General features: G+C 41.5%; 1 protein-coding gene across 1 annotated transcript in view; it reads right to left on the bottom strand.

The window, feature by feature from the left end:
* The window catches only part of LOC110127204 (ATP-binding cassette sub-family C member 4-like), a 209,737-nt gene that overhangs the window by 163,293 nt on the left and 23,135 nt on the right, over positions 1-23,309 (bottom strand). The window contains 7 exon segments of the mRNA XM_020877316.2: positions 260-451; positions 2,031-2,120; positions 6,956-7,057; positions 15,438-15,687; positions 16,784-16,909; positions 18,059-18,222; positions 19,257-19,346. Coding sequence (XP_020732975.2) covers positions 260-451; positions 2,031-2,120; positions 6,956-7,057; positions 15,438-15,687; positions 16,784-16,909; positions 18,059-18,222; positions 19,257-19,346 — 1,014 coding nt within the window.

Raw genomic sequence — 23,309 nt, 5'->3', positions numbered from 1 at the left:
AGTTGAAAGTGAATGAAACTTCACAGAAAGAAGCAAGCACCCCCTCCAGAAAAGGTATTCTGTGAATGTCATTATCCCATAAGGATTAAAATGGCAGCATATGTAAATATGCCTGCATATTTACCCAGAAGACCAACTTAAATATTAAGCAACATTCAAAAATCCATTTTTTGAAAAAGATCTTTTAACAAACCTTGTAGTTTAAACCACTATCATCATTTGAAATTCAAGTATATGCAACTCAGAAGTCATTACTCACCTCTTCCAAGGCACAAGCCCTTATTACTTTTTCATATCGTTCTTTTTTATATTTCTTCCCAAATAAAATGTTACTCCTCACAGTTCCTGAGAACATCCAGGGCTGCTGAGAAACATACGCAATCCTCCCGTGCACGCTGACCTTCCCCTGGCTCGGGGGCAGCTCCCCCAGCAGAGCGCTTAACAGTGACGACTGCAACAGACGGCAACACATACACACATGAACAGGGTGCACTCAGGACAGAACACGCCCCACAGCACAGCCGACCCCACCCTGGTGCTTGATACACGACAGAACCCTTTCCTTCAGAACAGGATAAAGTACAGCCCTCACAGTTGAGACTAAAAAAAGAAAGAAAGAAAATAACACTAATGAAAATTTGTTTTTGAAATGAAAACAATGGCTGAAAAGGAACATATTAATAGCATAAACTATCTACTCTGCCCAAGTATCCCCCAAATTAAATTCTACTCAGCAAAGAGTAATTAAGAATGTTAACATCCTTCTCTAGCAGAGCAACCCAGCAGGATGTGTATTTCTTGCATCTGATGTTTAGTGCAGTTGCTCCTGCATCTGGGTATCCTTTTCTTGACACTTATTCTTAAAAAACTAGGTGTGATGAATATATCCAAAGATGATTAATTGAAAGAAGTCTGAAGTGAGTTCTGTCTGCAGAGCAAAAGTCCATCATAGAGGAAATCAGTACCCTTTCATGTACACATTCCACATTTTTAAAGATAACTTCTTAAATTTACTTTTAGTTCTTTTATTTTTTTCATTTATTTTTTACAATGTCATGTTGGTTTCTGCCATACCACATTCTAATTTTATTTCTTTTTGCTGGCACTGGCTTTTCATTGCAGTGCACAGGGGTTTTCTTGTTGAGGAGCACAGGCTCTAATGGGCAGGCTTCAGCAGTTGCAGCCTGTAGGCTCAGTAGTTGCAGCTCCCAGGCTCTAGAGTAGAGGCCCAACAGTTGTGGTGCAGAGGCTTAGCTGCTCCCGAACATGTGGAATCTTCCCGGCCCAGGGAAGATTCGTGTGTCTCCTGAGTTGGCAGGCAGACTCTTTTATCACTGAACCATCAGGGAAGCCCACATCTCACATTAGATTTCTGTATTTTGTTGTTTCAGACCAAGAGCATGTGCATATTTCCTCCAAATCTTCAGCATCACTCAGACGTGGTATATGTGTATCTACACCATCAGAGCACTCACCACTGGGCTGAAATAATATGTTGGTGTATTTGTCTCACCCCAGTACCTGGTTGCCTCTGAAAAGGAGAGAGTCAGGGACTTGCTCACATCTGTACCTATGTGTCCGGCACGTGGCTGCACATTCACTACACGTGCACTGAGAGAATCATGTCGAGTCACAGGAGGAAACGCTCAAAGCTTCTGGTAAGTGTCTTTATGACCTCCAGATTTCCTGGAAGGGCCACTAACATAAAAAGAAGTCCCCATTGTCTCTGTCCATCCTGAACAGCAGTCAAATAGATAATTTCCTTCACTGAGACAACCAAATTCCCCACAAGCAGCTCCCAACTCTGCCACATGAAGCACCAAGAAGAAAAACACAGTGCTCATTTATCCAGATTTTATCTGAACACAAAACTTTCTTGTAAAATGAATGCTCCATGGAACACACCTAGAGAAATACTTTTCTAGATACACTTAATTCAAACTGTGTCACACATAACTCTGGGCTCAACCCTGAGAATTTAACAGGAGCTGCAGCATTGCATCAAACTGACAAAAGGCATCATAACTTACCTTTCCTGCTCCCACAGGTCCGACCACACCTAACAGTTCACCAGGTCTGACAGTAAAGGAAAGGTCTTGTAGGGTTGCGGTCTCTGATGCCTACAAATTAAAGTTTATAAAAATGTACCTATTTCAATAAAGTAACACAAAGTGTTTTACAAAGTGGAAAAGAAAACAATAGTCAACATAATTAATATGCAAAATATAACCCACATTTTTCTCTTTCCTATTTTAAGATACTGTGTCCCGGAGGCCTCTGATCAAATCTTATCTCTTGAGGCAGATTTAACTGACTTTATGAAGTTTCCTTTTTTATTTTTTTTTTTTTTTGGCTAGATTCCCATATGGACAGAAGAATGTTCCAAGTACTGCACAACTGCACTAATTTCACATACTAGCATAGTAATGCTCAAAATCCTTCAAGCTAGGCTTCAGCAGTACATGAACTGAAAATTTCCAGATGTACAAGCTAGATTTAGAAAAGGCAGAGGAACCAGAGACCAAATTGCCAACATCTGTTGGATCATAGAAAAAAAGGTAATTCCAGAAAAACATCTACTTCTGCTTCATTGACTACACTAAAGCCTTCGACTGTGTGGATCACAACAAACTGTGGAAAACTCTTAAGGAGATAGGAACACCAGACCAGGTTTACCTGTCACCTGAGAAACTTGTATGCTGCACAAGAAGCAACAGTTAGAAACCAATGTGGAATGACAGACTGGCCCAAAATTGGGAAAGAAGTACGTCAAGACTGTACTGTTACCCTGCTAACTTAACTTATATGCAAACTACATGATACAAAATTCCAGACTAGATGAATCACAACTGGAATATAGAATTCTGACAGAACTATCAACAACCTCAGATATGCAGATGATACCATTCTAATGACAGAAAGTAAAGAGGAACTAAACAGTTTCTTGATGACAGTGAAAGAGGAGAGTGGAAAAAGTTGGCTTAAAACTCAACATTCAAAAAACTAAGATCATGGCATCTAGTCCCATCACTTAATGGCAAATAGAAAGGGCAAAGGTGGAAACACTGGCAGATTTTATTTTCTTGGGCTCCAAAATCACTTCAGACGTGACTGTATCCATAAAATTCAAAGATGCTTGCTCCTTGGAAGAATACCTATGAAAAACCTATTAAAAAGCAGAGACATTGCTTTGCTAACAAAGGTCCATATCATCAAAGCCATGGATTTTCCAGTAGTCATGGATGGATGTGAGAGCTGGACCATAAAGAAGGCTGAGTGCCAAAGTATTGATGCTTTCAAATGGTGGTGCTGAAAAAGACTCTTGAGAGACCCTTAACTGCAAGGAAATCAAACCAGTCAATCCTAAAGGAAATCAACCCTGAATATACATTGGAAGGACTGACGCTGAAGCTGAAGTTCCAACACTTTGGCTACCTGATGCAAAAAGCCAACTCATTAGAAAAGACCCTGATGCTGGCAGAGATAGAGGGCAGGAGGAGAAGGGGATGACAGTGGATGAGATGGTTGGATGGCATCACTGACTCGATGGACATGAGTCTGAACCAGCTCCAGGAGATGGTGAAGGACATGGAAGCCTGGCATGCTGCAGTCCACGGGGTCTCAAAGAGTTGTTCATGACTTAGGGACTGAACAACAACAACAAAACATGGGGAATGAAGACATTAATTATGGCATCATGGGGCAGAGTGATAAAGCCTCAATTTTATATGTATTACATGCATTTCTTGTCCTGACTAAACAGGAACAACAAAACATGGAGCTGTGCTGTTTGTTGGGTGTACAATCCAACTCGAGGAAGATGGACAAAATCTGGCCATGTCAGGTGCAAGTAGATTTACTGCACAATCTATTAAGTGCTAAGGTAACAAGAGTTAAGTGTGTTTGTGTCTTTACATGTACTAAGTATAAACAAAATTCTCAATAACTGTAAGTGTTCAAAAAAAAGAGTGCTTATATGTGATTAGTAAAATGTCTAAAAGACTAAAAGAACAAGTCCATGATAAAATGGTACAGAATACACCTGCAGTGTGAGAGACTCAGGTTAGATCCCTGGGTTAGGAAGATCCCCTAGAGAAGGGAATGGCAACTCACTCCAGTATTCTTGCCTGGGGACTCCCATGGACAGAGGAAACTGTAGGCTCCTCCACGGGGTCGCAAAGTGTCAGATATGACTGAAATGACTGACACTTCATATTTCTGGATAAAAAGGTCTGGAAAATATTCTAAATGAAAAGTTTCTCTGGAAATAACTAAACTAATTATGAAACACTTACTTAACAACAATTACTTTTAATCATCAAAAACCTACTCCATATTTTATAGGAATTATAAAAGCTCCCAAGGAGAACCTAGATTTTAATACATGAGAAATACGTTTTAAGTTTCTCTTATTATCTGACACCTATGGTTCCTATTTTACTACTTTTCACTCGGTTTTGAGAACAAAACAATGATCCACACTCAGATAATGACCCAGGTCAGTCCGCCACAGCCCCTAGAGTCTGTCACGGCCAGAGTTCATGCCCTGATCAGGCTTCAGGATTGGGCACTGCTCAGCCATGACCAGAAGGGGGAAGAACTTGACAGCCTAAGGGTTCTGGGGATCTGCCTCTCCATTATTCAGGATCAGGGGATAATGATTCAACAGGGATCAACAGTTGAGCCCCCACTCTGGCCACACACAGTTCGAAACCCCTGCCCCATGATTTGAAGGCTCCCACATATATTTTAAAGCTTCAACATTAAGACCAAGTCCCATCATTACATGAATGAGACCCGGGTCCCTGAGACCTTCCCCCCACCTGCCCACCTGGCTGTCAAGGGGAGCAGGTTACAGAGTTCATGTCTATCTCCTGCCTCCCAACGAGCAGGAGCTTCATTCAGACTCAGCTTCTCTCCAAAACTCCCAATGTCTGTGCCCCTCCCCCTCCCAAGGGCTGGCTCGCGCGCTCTCTCTCTCTCTCTCTCTCTCTCTGACAGCCCCTAATCACTAATGACCCTGGAAAGGGGCACAGTCCTTCCATAGGCACGGCCAGGACAACAGAACAGGGTGTTCTGGACTACAACGCGATTTGCACAGAAGTCTGAGAACAGGTTGCTAAGATCTTAGAACAAAACAGCTTTTTTGTAATGTTTCGTAGTTTACTACATAAGAAATTTGGTAACAGATCATTCAAAGTATAGAGTCTGCCATTATCATGAAGTTTTAATGGCGATTTTCATATATGTTTCAGTGTGTTATGATAAAAATACCAAGCAGGGGGTAAGTCTATTGTATTAAAGTAGGAGACGCTGTCACGGTCGGTCAGGCACCCTGTATGAGTTTCCGTGTGCAAACAGCATGGGGGATGTGATTTTATATATTTGAGAACATACTACTATTTTGTTGGTGGGTATATGTGCTTAATCACTTAGTAGTGTCCAACTCTTTGTGACTACATGGACCATAGCCTGCAAGTCTCCTCTGTTTCTCAGGGATTTCCCAGGTAAGAATATTGGAGTCCGTTGCCATTTCCTTCTCCAGAGGATATTCCTGACCCAGAGATGGAACCCAGGTACCCTGCATTGCAGGTGGATTCCTTACCTTCTGAGCCACCAGAGAAGCCTGATGGTGGGGATAGCAGGTGATCAATCATAAGCAGGTGAACATGACGCAGATGGCACAACAGAGTCACAGGCATGAAAGGCAGGATGAGTCTACAGAGTCTGGACACTTGCCCTGTGGTCCCTACTCTGACAGCTGCTGGGCCAGGAGCCTGCTCTGGATACAGACCCTCTGATGCAGGCACCTCCTCCCCAACTCCCTCCAGCCCTGAGGGTGGGAGCAGCTTCTTACTATCACTAATCACTGCATTGCCTTACTCACCACAATTTTGCCCTTTTGGCTCTTTCATCTCCTATGTAACTAATTTGCTGCACAGAACTCCCTCTCCCATGTCGTGGGTTCTATTTTCCTGAGTAATCCACACTGATCCACGAGGATGTGCACAGAGGACCAGGGAACCAGGGGAAACATTTCAGTCACTGGTTAAAGGGGTGCTTGGAGCGAGATATTTTCAGACTTCTTGAGATCAGTCTCTGTTGTTTTTCCTATTTGTCTGAACTTCATAAATAAATCAAGTATTGGAAAATTGCCAATTTTCCCTGTCAACTTGCCACACAGTGGCTAAGTCCCTTTAGCTGGGAATCTCTGCTGCTCACGATGCCCACCTGCTGTCTTCTCCTGCCCCCGGCTGCCACCAAAGTAGCCAGAACCATCCAGAATCTCAGGATGGGGGAGAACCCACCCTATCCCACAGCCAAGATCCAAATCATGGCCTCCTTCAGTGTACAGTAAGAACATCAGGGCAAAAAACATACACTGATTCCTGAAAGCCTCTGGTCTGTAGCAACTGGTTATGTATTTGTTAGTTAACCCATTCAGTACTACAGCATTCTGTCTACTTTATCATCATAAGTAACCCCAAAGGATATTGCCATGCTTAAAAACAGTTAAACCACTGATGCCCAAAATATTAGATCTGGGTTTTCAAGAAAAGATGTATATACGCTGTGTATCTTTTGTTTAAGGTGATCCTATTGTATAGAGCAGGGATTTACATTTGATATTTTGTAATAAAACATACATAATGGAAAATAAAATAAAATTTAAAAAAGAAGACTGTTATGTACTTTCAATTCAACATGTGCTAATACTTTGAAAGCTCTCTTGAAAATGAGATAGAGAGCAACATGTCAAATGCCTCATGCTGACTTTATACTTAATTTCCATTCATTGCAAACTTTATTCCTGATTCTGAGAATTTTCATAACATATTTTCAGTAAATGGGCAAGTCACACTTAACAGTATGTGTAAAATCTCAAAATTCTCTGATAAATCTATGTCATAGTTGTCTTTTAGCAGTCACGATTCTGAAATGGAGGGTCTCTTACCTTTTCCCAAAAAGCTGTTAAGTCTTGCACGTCCACTATCATTTCACCATCTGATGGCAGCTGAGGGTAACACTGTGACATCTCATCAAGTGATAGAAAATTCTATAGAAAAAGGAAAGACTCAGATTATTTATACTGCAAGAACAAAGCACAAACAAAACAACTGCTTCTCTGGCATTTAAAAAAAAGTTTTATACATATCATTTATACTTACCTATCATTTTACAACTGCATTTTATTAAGTCTTGGTTCACATAAGAAACACTATATAACATATATTACATATTTTTATTATAGTATATGGTACGTATAAGTATATAATATAGTATAACATATATATAATATAGTATATACATACATATATATAGTACGTGTGTGTGTGTGTGTGTATAAAACAGATAAATAAAGAGTTCCTGGCAATGCAGCTATCTTTTCTACTTTCTCAACAAGTGTACTGGTTCCTCTCTAAGAAGAAAATATGGCTTCAAACTCCAATACATTTAGAACCTGGACATTTCTACAGTTTTACTTTTGTGTTACCAACAATAAACAGGTGAGCTGGTAGGAAATTTTTCATAAACATTAACTGAATCCCACCATGTGCCAAGCACCATGTGACACTGCTAGAACACAGAGAGGAAGGCCCTTCCCAGGCCCTTCAGGAAGCAGGTGGCACAGGACAGGCTGGGAACACAAGATCAACGACAGAGACTCTGAGTGCAAACCCTGTACACTCTGCTTTCCCCCTCGTGTGTGTCAAATCCATATCACTGCTTGTCATTAACTATCACTTAAGTCATCATTCTAAAAAGAAAATGCTCTTAAGTTTCTACATCTTAAAAAATATTTTACCAGCATCTATTCACATTTACTGCTCTTCACCTTAGTCAATGCCCTCTCTCCTCAACAGCAGGAATGGCCACACCTCCCATTTCTTGTTATCTTCTACACCACTTAGCAGCTAATCAGTGCAATTTAGCTAAATAAAACAAAGTCCTATGAACTGCTACAAAGCTGAAACACATATAACAAAACTCTCTCTTGTCTTGCAAATGCTAGACATAATTCAAAGAGGAAAGCTAGAGTGGTAGAGAAATTGAACAAACAATTTATACCACTCCCACTTCTCCAAGGTCCCCAAAACTGCGAGCATGAGGCAGAGACTGCTGGCTGCCCTCGAAATCTTCTCTCTTTCTTCTGAGGTAACAAACCCTAGATTTTAGCTGCATGTGGCAGCCTTAAAGGAGGCCCTCTCTCTCCAGACTCCCAATCAGATAGGCACATCCACGTGACTAAACACAGGTTAGTGGAATGTGACAGCAACCAGGGCCTTCTTCCACCCCACGGCCTGAGCCTTGGAGGCTGCCAGCGGGGTCAAGGTCACATGCAGTGGAATAATAAGAAATAAAGAACAGAAAGAGAAATTAAGGAAACAATCCTATTCACCATTGAGACAAAAAGAATAAAATACTTAGCAATAAATCTACCTAAAGAAAAAAAAATCTATATATAGAAAACTATAAAACACTTATGAAAGAAATCAAAGGTGACACAAATAGAGGGAGAAATATACCATGTCCATGGATTGGAAGAATCAGTATAGTGAAAATGAGTATATGACCCAAAGTGATCTATAGATTCAATGCAATCCCTGTCAAGCTACCAATGGTATTTTTCAGAGAACTAGAACAAATAATTTCACAGTTTGTATGGAAATACAAAATAACCTTGAATAGCCAAAGCAATCTTGAGAAAGAAGAATGGAACTGGAGGAATCAACCTGCCTGACTTCAGATTATAGTACAAAGCTAAGTCATCAAGACAGTATGGTATGAGCACAAAGACAGAAATATATATCAATGGAACAAAATAGAAAGCCCAGAGATAAATCCCCACACCTTTGGACACCTAATGTTTGACAAAGGAGGCAGAAATATACAATGGACAAAAGACAATCTCTTTAACAAGTGGTGCTGGGAAAACTGGCCAGCCTTCTGTAAAAGAATGAAACTAGAACACTTTCTAACACCATCCACAAAAATAAACTCAAAATGGGTTAAAGATCTAAATGTAAGACTAGAAACTATAAAACTCCTAGAGGAAAACATAACCAAAACACTCTTTGACATAAATCACAGCAAGATCCTCTATGACCCACCTCCCTGAGTAACGGAAATAAAAGCAAAAGTAAACAAATGGGACCTAATTAAACTTAAAAGCTTTTGCACAATGAAGGAAACTATAAGCAAGATGAAAAGACAGCCTTCAGAATGGGAGAAAATAATTGCAAATGAAGCAACTGACGAAGAATTAATCTCAAAAATATACAAGTAGCTCATGCTGCTCATTACCAGAAAAATAAATGACCCAATCAAAAAATGGGCCAAATAACTAAACAAACATTTCTCCAAATAAGATAAACAGATGGCTAACAAACACATGAAAAGATGCTCAACATCACTCATTATCAGAGAAATGCAAATCAAAACCACAATGAGGTACCACCTCATGCTGGTCAGAATGGCTGCTATCAAAAAATCTACAAACAATAAATGCCGGAGAGGGTGCAGAGAAAAGGGAATGCCTCTTACACTGTTGGTGGGAATGCAAACTAGTACAGCCACTATGGATAAGAGTGTGGAGAACTCCTTAAAAAACATGACACAGAACTACCATACAACCCAGCAATCCCACTGCTGGGCATACACACCAAGGAAACCAGAATTGAAAGAGACATGCATACCCCAGTGTTCATCGCAGTGCTGTTTACAATAGCCAGGACATGGAAGCAACCTTCATGTCCATTGACAGATGAATGGATAAGAAAGTTGTGGTACATATACACAGTGGAATATTACTCAGCTATTAAAAAATGCATTTGAATCAGTTCTAATGAGGTGGATGAAATATAGCCTATTATACAGAGTGCTAAGATGTTCATGTTTGTGAACATTTCTCCCCTAGAAAAGAATGTGTCCGAGTCCCTCAACTCCCTGTGGTTTGCCTCCAAGGTGCGGTCACTACCAGCTCCATCCCCATCAGGCTTCCTGCTGATTGTAGGCTTCTCTACCTTGACCCTGCTGTCCTTCAGGCCAGTGGGCACATTCATCCAGAAAGGATATACATTTGCCAGGCATTTAACTATTGACTTTTGGGGGGCTTTAATTAAGTTTTTAAAACTAGATAGTTGAAAGGTCAAACCTATGTAGAAAGCTGTATACAAGTGAGATTTAACCACCGCCCCATCCACTTCATTCTCCCCACCTTTCCTAGTAGTCATTTTCATCATTCATCCTTTTACTTCTCCTCTCAATGTTTCTTTTTGCAAATACAAGCAATATGCATGGGATTTCCCTCTTTCTTACATAAGACATCTCTTCCCCTCTTTCTCATATATTATATGTTGTCCTGCATTCTTTTTTTTTTTTTCTGGATTAACAAGACAGCCTTAAGGAAGGGGTGGTGACCAGGAGAATGGGGGCTAAAGAAAAAAAACAGACAGCCCCAGGATGACTCCCCACCAGCAGACAGAGATCATCCCATTATTTTTACATTTGCCTAGGACTCCACTGTATGGATGCACCAAAGTTTATCCACCAGTTCCCTCTACTGGACACTTGGATTCTTTCTACCTTTTTACTATTACAAACAAGCCTATGTTGACTAACCTTCTACATATCATTTTATATTTGCTTGGTTACATCTAACTATACAGAGAGGGATCCTCTGAAATGGGATTCCTGGATCAAAGACATACAGGTTTTTCAGGCTATTCCAAATAGATAGTGTGAATTTAGGCTCCAGTCCCCACAAGGGTCAGCTGTGTCCATGCTATGAATTATTTAAGAAACATAAGCTTCCTCTACAAGAGTTAAATCAGGAAGTTTCTTGATAGACTGCCTTGGAGGGTAATGTGCTCCTGTGATAACTCATTTTCCCGAGGATAAAGCTTTGCGAAGCTTTCTGGCTTTAATCAGGGTCTCAGATCGCACGTGCTCCTTTGTGCCCTTGCTGCCGTGAAGTAATCATCCACCTTAGAGCCCTGCTGTGGTCTTCTGCTTTAATCAGGATTTCCCTTGCTATCTTACAAGTTCAGTTAAAGTTCTACCAACATCATTAATGCCCAACAACATGAACTCTTTGATGTCCTCTAATACCCAGTTTAGAGGGTGTAGTGGCTTTCCCAGTGGCTCAGAGAGTAAAGAATCTGCCTGCAATGCAGAAGACCTGGGTTTTATTCCTTGGTTGGGAAGATCCCCTGGAGAAGGAAATGGCAACCCACTCCAGTATTCTTGCCTGGAGAATCCCATGGACAGAGGAGCCTGGCAGGCTACAGTCCATGGGGTTGCAAAGAGTTGGACATGACTAAGCAACTAACACACACAGACATACGGAGTGAAGTAAGTCAGAAAGAGAAACACCAATACAGTATATTTACACATATATATGGAGTTAAGAAAGATGATAACAATGACCTTATATATGAGACATCAAAAGAGACATAGATATAAAGAACAGACTTTTAGATTCTGTGGGAGAAGGCAAGGGTGGGATGATTTGAGAGAATAGCATTGAAACATGTATATTACCATATGTGAAATAGATGACCAGTCCAAGTTCAGCGCATGATACATGGCACTCAAAGCCGGTGCACTGGGACAACCCAGAGGGATGGGGTGGGGAGGGAGGTGGGAGGGGGTTCGGGATGGGGGACACGTGTACACCCGTGGCTGATTCATATCAATGTATGGCAAAAACAACCACAATATTGTAAAGTAATTAGCCTCCAATTAAAATAAATATTTTTTTTAAAAGAAAGAGTGAGTCTGGGTCCCTAACACCACGGAGGATCACACTAACCATAGAACTTATTGAGGTGAACTGGATCCCCACAAAAGAGATACACTGTGGTCCTAACCCAAGTTACCTCAAAATATGATTTTATTTGGATATTTAGTTGCTATAAATGTAATCAATTAAAGTGAGATCACAGTGGAGTAGGGTGGGCCCTGAATCCAATATGATTGGTGCCCTTATGAGAGATGCAGAGACTGATATACACCCAAAAAACAGTTACCTGATGATGGAGACAGAGGCTGGAGTGATGGCAGTTACAAGTGAAGGAATGCCAAGATTTGCCTAAAACCACTCAAAGCTAACAGAGGCAAGAAATTATGCTCCCTTATCAGATTCAGAGGGATCCTGACCCCGCTGACACCTTGATTTCAGACTTCTATCCTCCAGGGCTATGAAATAACACATTCTTGCAATTTTAAGCCACCTGGTTTGTGGTACTTTCTAACAGCAGTACCAGGAAACACACTCAGAGCCTCAGAAGGATTCTTGCAAGAGAGAAAAACAAATGGCCCCTGTAAGCAGCTTTAACATGGGTACCTCTGGGACCCACAGGCAAACTGAATCCTTACCAATAAGTGGGGAAACTGAAACAAGCATCTGAGGATGTTTTAGAAAGAAAACAACACATAAATAGTAACCTATTACCTTATACATCTTGACATCCCATCTATCATGCCTCAGAGTCATAAATGTGATTGCAAACTTCTACTTCAAAAGAAGAACTGGTAAAACCTTAATGTGAAAACCATTGTGCAGAAAAAGAAAGACATGATCCTTACATTTCTGTCAAATGTCAGCTGGTGGAAGATGCGATTCATTCATTCCTTCCTCCTCTCATCCAAGCTCATTGAGAACCTAACACAAGGCTCCTACCCTCCCTGAACCCATGTCCACCAGGAGGCAGAATGGATGGACGGTGGTCTGAGAACATGTTTGCAGACTTTGAACCACCACAGCCTGAGTTCTCTCTCTGCACCACCACTCCCATGATCAGTCAGGTACCAGCTCTCACCTGTTCTGACACAGTTCACATCTCTCCTAATTCTCTTTTCCTCTTGAAACAACATAATTTCAGAATCTTACTCACTATTAGCTATTTCAATAATGCAACTTTTCTTTTTCAGGTTCCTTCCCCAGTCCTCCCTAACATCACTGACTCTTGGGTATCCCAAGACAACTCCCTCCTGTTCTCCTTACAGCCCCTCAGAGAGTGTCCACAAGCTTAATACCCTCCCCCCACCTAAAGTGACCCACTAGCACCTAAGTCCACACTCCCCAGGTGGCCTCTGCCTGGACACGCTGATTACTGACCCCACACACCCTTCTGGGTCCATCTCAAATACTAACCATACTGAAACAAGAGGATATCCCTAGCTGGCACTGCCCTCCCTACATCTGAATCCCTAGAGTAATACTAAGTCACACAGAGGGGAGACACTACATCATTCATGTGCTTTACAGTCCCAACTCCAGTTAATACCGAGCCTTGCACTGTCAGCCTATAGTGGGCATCAGCTAAAGGAAGGAACATACTGCAGTTATTCAAACCAGCCAACTACTGACTGCATGACTACACTCTTACATAGTCTACGCTAATACAGCAACAAGCAACAGGTGATGAGACAGGCTGGGACCTGGGACCCTGTGTGGGAGCACTTGCACCTGGACAAATGTCTCCTTCAGCAACAAAATACAAAGAAACCGTAAGGGACTAAACATAACCACATGCATGCAAAGGCGATCACGAACAGTAAGACACAAAAACACCAGAAGCCAACTGCCATTTCTGAGCTTCTGGGAGCAAAGAAGGGAGGATCTTGGCACATGGCACCTACAAGGCAGTGGGCAGACCACATAAGTCACCCCTATGGCTCAAACCCCCAAACCTCCCCCACCCTCACCCCACTTAAGGAACTAGCCCACCCTTTTGAGTCAACCGGGGGCATTAGTTTCTTGCTTTTATACTTTGTGATGCAGCACAAGCCTCAAAAACCTTGCTTGAATTTATCATCTGGCCTATTATCAACTTCTATTGATTAAAAAGACCAAGGGCCCTGGAGAGTAATGCATATGTTATATATCTGGTCTGCTGCTGCTGCTGCTGCTAAGTCGCTTCAGTCGTGTCCGACTCTGTGCAACCCCATAGACAGCAGCCCACCAGGCTCCCTGGTCCCTGGGATTCTCTAGGCAAGAACACTGGAGTCGGTTGCCATTTCCTTCTCCAATGCATGAAAGTGAAAAGTCAAAGTGAATTCACTCAGTCGTGTCCAACTCTTAGCGACCCCATGGACTTCAGCCCACCAGGCTCCTCTGTCCATGGGATTTTCCAGGCAAGAGTACTGGAGTGGGGTGCCATTGCCTTCTCCAATACCTGGTCTAGACAGAATCAAATACAGTTTCAGCTTAAGCATGTAACCAGGACATCAATACTCAGTCCGCATATACTAGAATAGAAATTCCTCACTTTCAAACACAAAAGAAAGAAAAGGAAAATTATGCCTTAAGTGAAGAATTAAATTTATTGAGCACTTGTCCACAAATAATAGCTCTGAGGGGGATGGATGTCACAGTCTTCAAAGGGTTAAATGAGATCCCATTCAATACACGATCAGCTCATAAAGGCACCAGAAATGCTAACTGGATTTTTCTCCAGTAGGAAAGTATCAAGGCCAGAGAGGCAGCCAAAGAGACTGATTTCTCAGTGGCTGGTAATGCAAAGCCTAAAGCTGCTTTGTGAACAATATCACCTCAGAGACACATTTGATTGGATGTAAAACTCACTGAAGACTTTTAGTGCTTTGAACTTAAGATCTTTTGCAATCCTACTGGAGTCATCCAGTGCCAAGACCATGGGTACCCCTTCCTCATATAGAGAAAAACAGAGAGACTTCTTGGGCTTATGAGGTCATAATAAATCATTCATTTTCACAGAGTCAATTTAATCTTCATTTTAAACAGAAATACTTGAGCACCTACTGTGTGTCAGGCCCTTGTCTTTGTGATAAAAATGATTTACCCCTGATTATTTAGGGGCAGTTAGTTTAAAAAAGGAGACAATAGGTATGGTGGGAATCACACGTTTGAAAGGAAGAGGGCAGGTAGAGACAGGCTTAGACACTAAGTAAAATAAGGACAAAAATACAGAGATCAGAAATCAATGAGAAAACATCTGTGGAGGAAAGAATCCATTTTTAAACACAGAGAACTAAGTGAATCTGAGGCCACTCTTCCTGCCCAGGGAACAGGACTTCTCAGCAAGTTCCTCCCCTCCTGGTCCAGAGAGGAATCCTAGTCATCCCAGGACTGTGCACAGTCACTGCCTAGTCATTCCAGTCAGCACAGCAGATGCATCTGTTTGCTTCTCCTGCATTTCAATCATCCTGCAGCCATCACTGCAGGTCAAGAGCATGTGTTGCTGCTATTTATACTACCAGCCCTAAATAAGCATGGAGCTTATGATACTTTTAATGCACCTGACCTAAGAAATACAGACATTTTGGAAAGACTGCCAGCTTGGCACTGAAAGAGTTAAATCTCACCTAACTGGCACACAGTGACACCACATAAAAGGAGGCATTTTAGGTAAAATCTGTCTATAACTTTTAAAAGTTATTTTTCACTAAACCTTGATTCTTTGGATGCTGACGACGGCCTCTGACACCTTCTCGACGGCCATGGGGAAGTAGAAGGTGCTAGAAAATCGCAGAGCTTCAAACAGCATCACCACCATGAACACTTGGCTGCCTGTGATCAGGCTGTCAAGGAGCTCATTGCTGATGAAGGTGACAAAAATCATTATTTTGCTCACAGTAAAAAATGATGCCAAATTCATTCCCCTAAGGTAGGAACTTCTCAGAATCTTGGAAATTTCCTTCCTGGAAAACAAAGTAGGACTTAAGTTTTATAAGAAGTATCAACATACAAGGATTCAGTGCCCCGTGTGAGTTGCCCCACAAAGGTGCAAAGTCAGAGGTAACAAGGTGGGGGTCAGAGAAATGCTCATCAGATATTTAAATGAAAGATGAGAAACATCCTACAAACATGAAGCAAAATAAAAGGAACAGTATTTTCATAGCTCCATTTGAAATGAATAATAGTGACTCATGAACTTTCCTGGTGGTAAAGAATTCACCTGCAATGCAGGAGACATGGTTTCAATCTCTGGGTTAGGAACATCCCTTGGAGGAGGAACTGGCAACCCACTCCAGTATTCTTGCCTGAGAAAGCCCACTGACAGAGGAGCTTGGCAGGCTACAGTCCATGGGGTCGAAAAGAGTGGGACATGACTGAGTGACGAAGCATGATGACAATGAAGAATAGTGATTCATTCAGTTTGGTTCAACACAGGTACAATCAATCTCTATAATTCCCCCCCATATGTGCTCCATCAACATAAGTTACAATTTTAGTTTTAATGTCATAGTTTCAAATGCTATCTTAAAAGCATTGCTTATTGAGATTTAAGGTATTAAGAAGTATTTAGAATTTCATTTCTATATAAGTAAGAAGCATATATATTTTTTCCTTTGTGAAAGTCGCTCAGTCATGTTCAACTCTTTGCAACCCCATGGACTATACAGTCCATGGATTCTCCAGGTCAGAATACTGGAGAGGGTATCTGTTCCCTTCTCCATGGGATCTTCCCAACCCAGGGATTGAACCCAGGTCTCCCACATTGAAGATGAATTATTTACTAGCTGAGCCACCAGGTAAACCCTTTTTTCCTCTGAGAAGATGGTAAATGGAAAAGCAGGTTAAATGACATCTCCACTACTCTACTTAACCCTCCTGCAACATGTGGGGGATGCAGTGAATAGTAAGTATTTAAGTTCATGTTAATGTGAAAGTGAATTTAAATACTTATTTGGTAAGACATCTAAAGCATTCAGTAGAATGGGAAATAAAGCATGAAAATATGGAGTGATACACACACACATACACACACACACATATATATACATGTAAACTTACCTTCTCGATCTCGTAATAAGGTCTATAAATGACTTTTCCCAAGCATTCATTTTTATTGTTCTGATGCCAGTTATGACTTCACTCATGGTCCTGATCCTGTCATCTGTGAGAGCAGCGGTCTTACTCCTAAGAGAACATACGTGAGAGATGAGCCTTAGTGAGACCACAGCCCAACTTTCCTCAGCACCAGCAGCAGGAGTGGGCACAGGGGGAGTAGCTAGGAATCAAATTATTCTCTACAGTCCTTTTGCACTTAGAAAACAGGCAGGTCCTTCTCAAAGTACAAACCGAGAAAATGATTCAATTAGGAAGTCAACCAACCATTCAGGGCATTTTAAGAAGTAACTTGGAGAACTTGCAGCATCAGCTAAGGAAGACCTAAAATGAGTCAGATACAAACTGTTTGCTCAAGCAGGTCACAGACAGGTAGGGAAGGCAGAAAGGCACCCGAATCTACACGGCACTGAAGACACTGGCTGTGCTGTAATAAAATAGGAGTGAAGTTCTGGGGAGCAGAAAAGATGAGGCTGTTAATTCCAACAGGAAAGGAGAACAAGAAGTGCTTCAGAGACCTGGTAGCACTGGAACAGGGCCTCGAAGGACAGGGAGCATCTCTACAGCAAAGATAGGAAAGGGAATTCCAAGTAGAGAAAGACACCAAGCACAGACCTGCACACACACAACACACACAAGAACTCAGTGAGCTTCAAACAGCACAACATCCCCATCACCTGACAACCACCCACCTCCAACCCTCTGGGATCTGCTTCAGGTCTAACTCATCACCAGAAGGCTCTTCACCACCAGCCACTTTTCTACCACATGTGCTGCTGTGAATGTGGGGCTTCATAAAGATATAAGAAGATCAGCCTGGCCCTTGGGGTGCTTATAAATTAATGGCAACATGAACATAATACCTGAAAAGGTTCCAACAGAAGCATAACAAAAACACAGGCAGTGAGAAATGGGCCTACAAGATTATTCCATTTTAACAATAATTAAATAACTTGGACATGGGTAAATTCTGTTAAAGAACACTCTACTTATTCATATACAGTGCCAAGAGGAGACAATGAATGCCTTCACTGCTCCTGTTTCAAGGTAGGCCTTCAGCATAAGGCTGGAGCCTCCAATGGCTAAGCCTGAAGGGTCTATAACCCACACAAAGAAGAGACCAGAGAAGGAATTTGTCTTGTTTTTCAACAAAAGCATCAAGCAGACTGTGGATGTTACCAACTACATATTATCAATTTTTAAAAGAAGTGTTTCTCTTACCGGAGTGATGAAAACAACTTCCCGAAACAGCTTTGCAAAAGCAGAAGAATAACGAGAACCGCCATCCCAGCAAGACATGATATTCCTATTTCCATCCAGAGCAGGGCGGTCACTACGATAGCCTGCAGTGGTCCAACCCACAGATAGTGCAAGAATATCGTTACCTTAAGAGAGAAAGACAAAGCCTTCTTGGGATGGTATAAAAACAAAACTGCAAGGACACAGTGTAGAAACACTTTGCTCTGAAGGAATAGCCAGGAATTTAAACAGAAATTATCTCAGCAGGTTTTAAACCTGATGAAGCATAAAACCAGTGTCCACCCCAGATGGTGCTGTTCCGGGGCAGCAAAGGGTCAGACTCAGGGATGGTCGGGGAGGACTCTACCATCAGGACTGAAGGAAGATGTTGATTTTGTCTACACTACAGATGAGCTCAGGACTTCCTCAAATGCTTCTTGTCACAGAATTTATCCCTCATTACCCTGGGGCTCCCCAGCACTCCAGGAAATCCTATATTATGGTACCCACCACTCTCTCCAGGAGATACTTGTATACTTACCTCCCTGATAGGCTATGGGTTCGATAGGGCAGGAACTAAGCTTTATTCATCCCTGAAACTGAGCAGGGGCCTTACTTCATGTTTGATGAATGAATACTTGAGGAGTGTCTAATGTAACACAGATCTGACCAACAGCTACAATGCCCTGGGTCATGTGATCTATGCCTAGGGTTGGTGGAAAAAAGACTGGGGAGACAACAGAGGATAGGTTGTGTCTGGCTGGGGACCACACACTTGGCATACTTCTCTCAGGCTTCCTGTGAAGCAGGCACTGAACAGGAATCCCTAACCACCAGGCCTTCATCATCCACAGGAGGAGGAAGACAGTTCAGGCAGCAACACCAATACCATGTGCCAAGAAGGGCCACTCCAGGAAGACCCCCTAGAAATACTAATCAAGCCAAGCAAGAACAATGCTGCCTATTTATTGTCAGAAAAACAAAACTGTCACTTACTGAACAACACATATAATTGCATCTAAACTGCACACAAAGAAATGAAAGTTGGATAAATAGAACCTTTGCCTTACATCCTCAATGGAATCCTGGCCAACACCAAACCCTGGCACCTGGCATCCCAATAAACTGAACCCAGTGAGAAGAACAGGAAATGGAAGAGGATCCCTCAGAGGCAGCTCACCTGGTCAAACCTGTTCACATCGTTGGACAGCAGGTTAACTATCTGGCCTGTGGTGGTCTTCCCCATGGCTGAGCTACTAAGGCAAAGTGTCTGAAATAAGAAATGGAGACAGAGAACTGAATGCCTAAGTCATCTTAGAACATAACACAATGGAGCATGCGTTCCTGGGGTCTTGAGTGGTGTCAGCACGAGCAGGATGACCCCTGACAGCAGGGCTCTAGGGATTCTCGTTCAGCCTTTAACTCGTCAGTGTGGCAGCAGCCCTGCTTCAACGATGCCAAAGGGAGGAGCAGGAGGTAGAAGCAAAATCCCCACCTCCCCACCCCTCACCCCGTTTCAATAAACTTGGGCCTGTCCGAAGAGTAAAGGGTGTAGGTTCACACTTAAGAGACAACTAAGTAATTTTGAACCAAATTAGATGAAAGTGGAGAGGCTGCCTTAAGGAAAGAAATTCAGAGACTTGAACTATAAACCTGGACTATAAACTATAAACTACAGCTTATAAACTATAAACTATAAAACTATAAACATTCATTCTGTGGGTGACAATATTTAAACACTTTGAGCTTAGTTTGTTCATTCTGAAATGAGCAAGTATAATGTCCAAAACACTGTTCCTATGAGGAAGCTGTGTTCTTAACGCCAGTCTGCTGACTACAAAAAATACAACCTGTGTTGCACAATCCCTTTATTTAGTAAGAAAAATGCCCTAGAGATCTTAGGAACCTGAAGAGCACCAGGAGCTGCCACAACAGACCACCAACTGGAGCCACTGGTCCAAACAAAATGTCATAGTTTATAAAAAACGTTCTGTTTACTCCTCAAGTTAAAGAAGAAAATCGGTGATCAAGTGACAATGTAAAATGATATAACCACAATGGAAGAGAATATGGACATTCCTCAAAAATTAAACACGAAATTAGAATACAGCAATTATACTACTAAGGATATACTCAAAAAAACTAAAAACACAAACTTGAACAGATAATTTGTATGCTCATATTCATGGCAGCTATGTTCACAATAGCTAAAAGATGGAAACAACTGTCCATTGACAGATAAGCAAATATACAGAATGTTGTATAGACCTATAATGGAATACTATTCAGCCTTAAAAAGGAATTAAATTCTGACACCTGCCACAACATGGATGAACCTTGAAGACATCATGTTACAGAAGATAAGCCACACACAAAATAACAAACACTGTATGATTCTACTTACATGAGGTGCTAAAATAGTCAAATTCACAGAGAGAAGAAGTAGAATGGTACTGGGTGAGAGGAGAGGGGTTGGGAAGTCTATGTTTAATGGGTGCAGAGGTTCAGTTTGGCAAAAAGAAAAAGTTCTGTAGATGAATAATGGTGATGGCCACACAACAATGTGAATATACCTAATGTCACTAAATGCTGCACTTAAAAGGAATGAAAATGGTAAACTTTATGCTGTGTATATTTTACCAGAATGAAAACAAGATCAGTGATCAAAAGTCAAAAGTAACTTTACCAAATCTGTGGCAATATATTAAGAAAATGGAAAGTCATTTTTATATACGATACCTCCCTCATGCTCATGCAAAATTCAACTGCAAAGAGCACAAAAATGCTGAATGGGTCATTTTAGGAGCTGCAGCTGTGCAGCCTGAGAGATCTCCTGAAGCCATGCCCAAACCTGGAATCTATGGTGAGGACAAACCACAGCTATGAGCTATGAGCTAGCAGCCACCTGATTTTTAACACTCGACCTGATTTCTTCCCAGGACCAGGGATCAGGCGGTGGGGCCCACAGGATGAACCACAAATGCTTTCAGAGTGCTCTGTAGCAAGCACCAGCTTTTGGGCCCTTAGGAATCAACCCACCTATAACCTGAAAAGAAGTGTATTGTTTCTGCAACAACAGGACTCTCGATGCAAGGCTGTGCACAAGGAAGTTTGTCTTTCCCAGGTTTCTCCAATTTCAGGTTATGTCTATAGTATAATCTCCATAATTTCTGACTTCATATAGGAACCATATTTTAGGCATAATTAAGCCAGCAAATGAACATCTTGGGAGATGTTTACATTCACATAAGCCAAGGTGCCAGGTCAGATCACATTTCCAAAAGGAAAGATTTCAAAGTGTTAGAGGGAAGAGTAAGAAAAACATGTGGACAATGGCTCACTTGTGCTGCAAAGAGTGATCTTTGACTAAACCATCACCTCATATCTAACTTAAGGTTTTCGCAATGCAGTTCTGGTAAAATTTCAAAATTGTTATGAGAGTTATGGAGAAGGAAATGGCAACCCACTCCAGTATTCTTGCCTGGAGAATTCCATGAAATGAGGAGCCTGGTGAAAGGTTGTTGCTGAACGATAAGACGCGGGATTCTTGGCCTCCGGAGGAGACGAATTCAATCCGGGGCCAGAGACGAGGCTGGATCGCTCAGAGCTTTTGTGTAATACAGTTTTATTCAAGTATAAAGGAGATAGAGAAAGCTTCTGACATAGGCATCAGAAGGGGGCAAAAGAGTACCCCTTTGCTAGTTTTAGCAATGGAGTTATATACTCTCGAATGAATCCAAAGAATGTCCGGAGGTTGTAAAGACCTCACCAGACCTACTCCCATAATTTACATTTTAAGATAACAGAGTTGGCCAGAAGGTTTAAGCCAAAGATTGTCCTCAGGCAGAATACATCCTTGTAAAGACCAGACCTACTCCCATAATTTATGTTTTAAAATAACAGAATTAGCCAGAGGGTTTAATCCAAAGACTGTCCTCAGGCAGGATACATTATTGTTATATAGTCACTCACAATCTGTTAATGAAAAGAAAGGAATGTCATAAAATTTAGAATGGCACCAGATAATTCATCCCTGGCCATAAAACGATTGATTTGAATCTTGTAGAAGGGCAGATTACCAATGAATAGTTTCATTTACATAGATTAGGGGAACAATACCTGAGTAAGTAGGTTGGGCCATTTGGGGGAACCAACTTGAAGATAGAGTCAGAGCTTAAGACAACATTTCCATAAGAAAAAGAAATGTATTGGTTAACTCAAGGTTTGAGAGTAGTTAGCTTCAGGTGAAACCAGGTGTCATGGCAACACAGCATTTTAAGAGAAACCTCCTTTTAAAATTGTGTAGAGAAGAAAAAATATTGCTGGCTTGTTTCCTCCTGCCACTTAAGAGAGGTAAAAATGTCTGGCACTTGCAGCCTCTCTCCTCCGTTTGGAGACCCCTGGCCTTCCTGCCTGTTACCCTCTCACTGGCAGGCTAGAGTTCATGGGTTGCCAAGAGTTGGATACGAGTGAGTGACTATCACTCACTTGAGATTAGCATGATCTGAAAAGACAAACATTTAGCCAATTTGTGGGGACATTTGAGTATCCATCTCCTAAATGGTTAATGATGTAACAGAGTAACAAAGATGATGATAAATGACAAGGAGGACCCTGACTGGAGAGTGGGGCACCCTGCAATTTCCACATCCCCCAGCAGGAAGCCAGCTCAGATGCTGTTGTCAAGCACGACAGTGAGATGTCAGATTCCCAGGTTCACACAGTCCCGAGATGTACAAGACTCCGCTCAAGGAAAGATAAGATGACATCTCGCTTTCTGCTGACAGAAGTATTCTGAAGAAATAGAAACTCTAGGTAAGTAACAACTAGGTAAAAGAAGCAATATTTTCGATTTAAGCTGTTTGGTTTTATCTTTCAATGAGGACTTTATTAAAAAAATTTATATATATATGTATATATATATATATATATATGTTACCACATGATACTTTGATATAAATACACATTGGGAAATGATTACTATAGTAAAACCACTTAAAGTATCCACTACATTATATAGTGATCCTATTTTAAATGTGTGGTGAGAATACTTAAGATTCACTCTTGGAAATTTTCAAGGCTACAATACAGTCAAATAAGGATTTTTTTTTTTTTAAAGCAAACAGTCTAAGGCAAAGAGGTATCCAGGACAAAGTTTACACAGAGCACTTCAGCTCTTGACACTGATGTATCTGTGGCAATACCTTTGTAAAGATATGTGAAATCCTTATTC

The sequence above is a fragment of the Odocoileus virginianus genome, chromosome 8, assembly GCF_023699985.2.
Source record: "Odocoileus virginianus isolate 20LAN1187 ecotype Illinois chromosome 8, Ovbor_1.2, whole genome shotgun sequence".
NCBI lineage: Eukaryota > Metazoa > Chordata > Mammalia > Artiodactyla > Cervidae > Odocoileus > Odocoileus virginianus.
The sequence above is the reverse complement of the archived record's forward strand: the minus strand, read 5'-3'. Positions and strand labels throughout refer to the sequence as shown.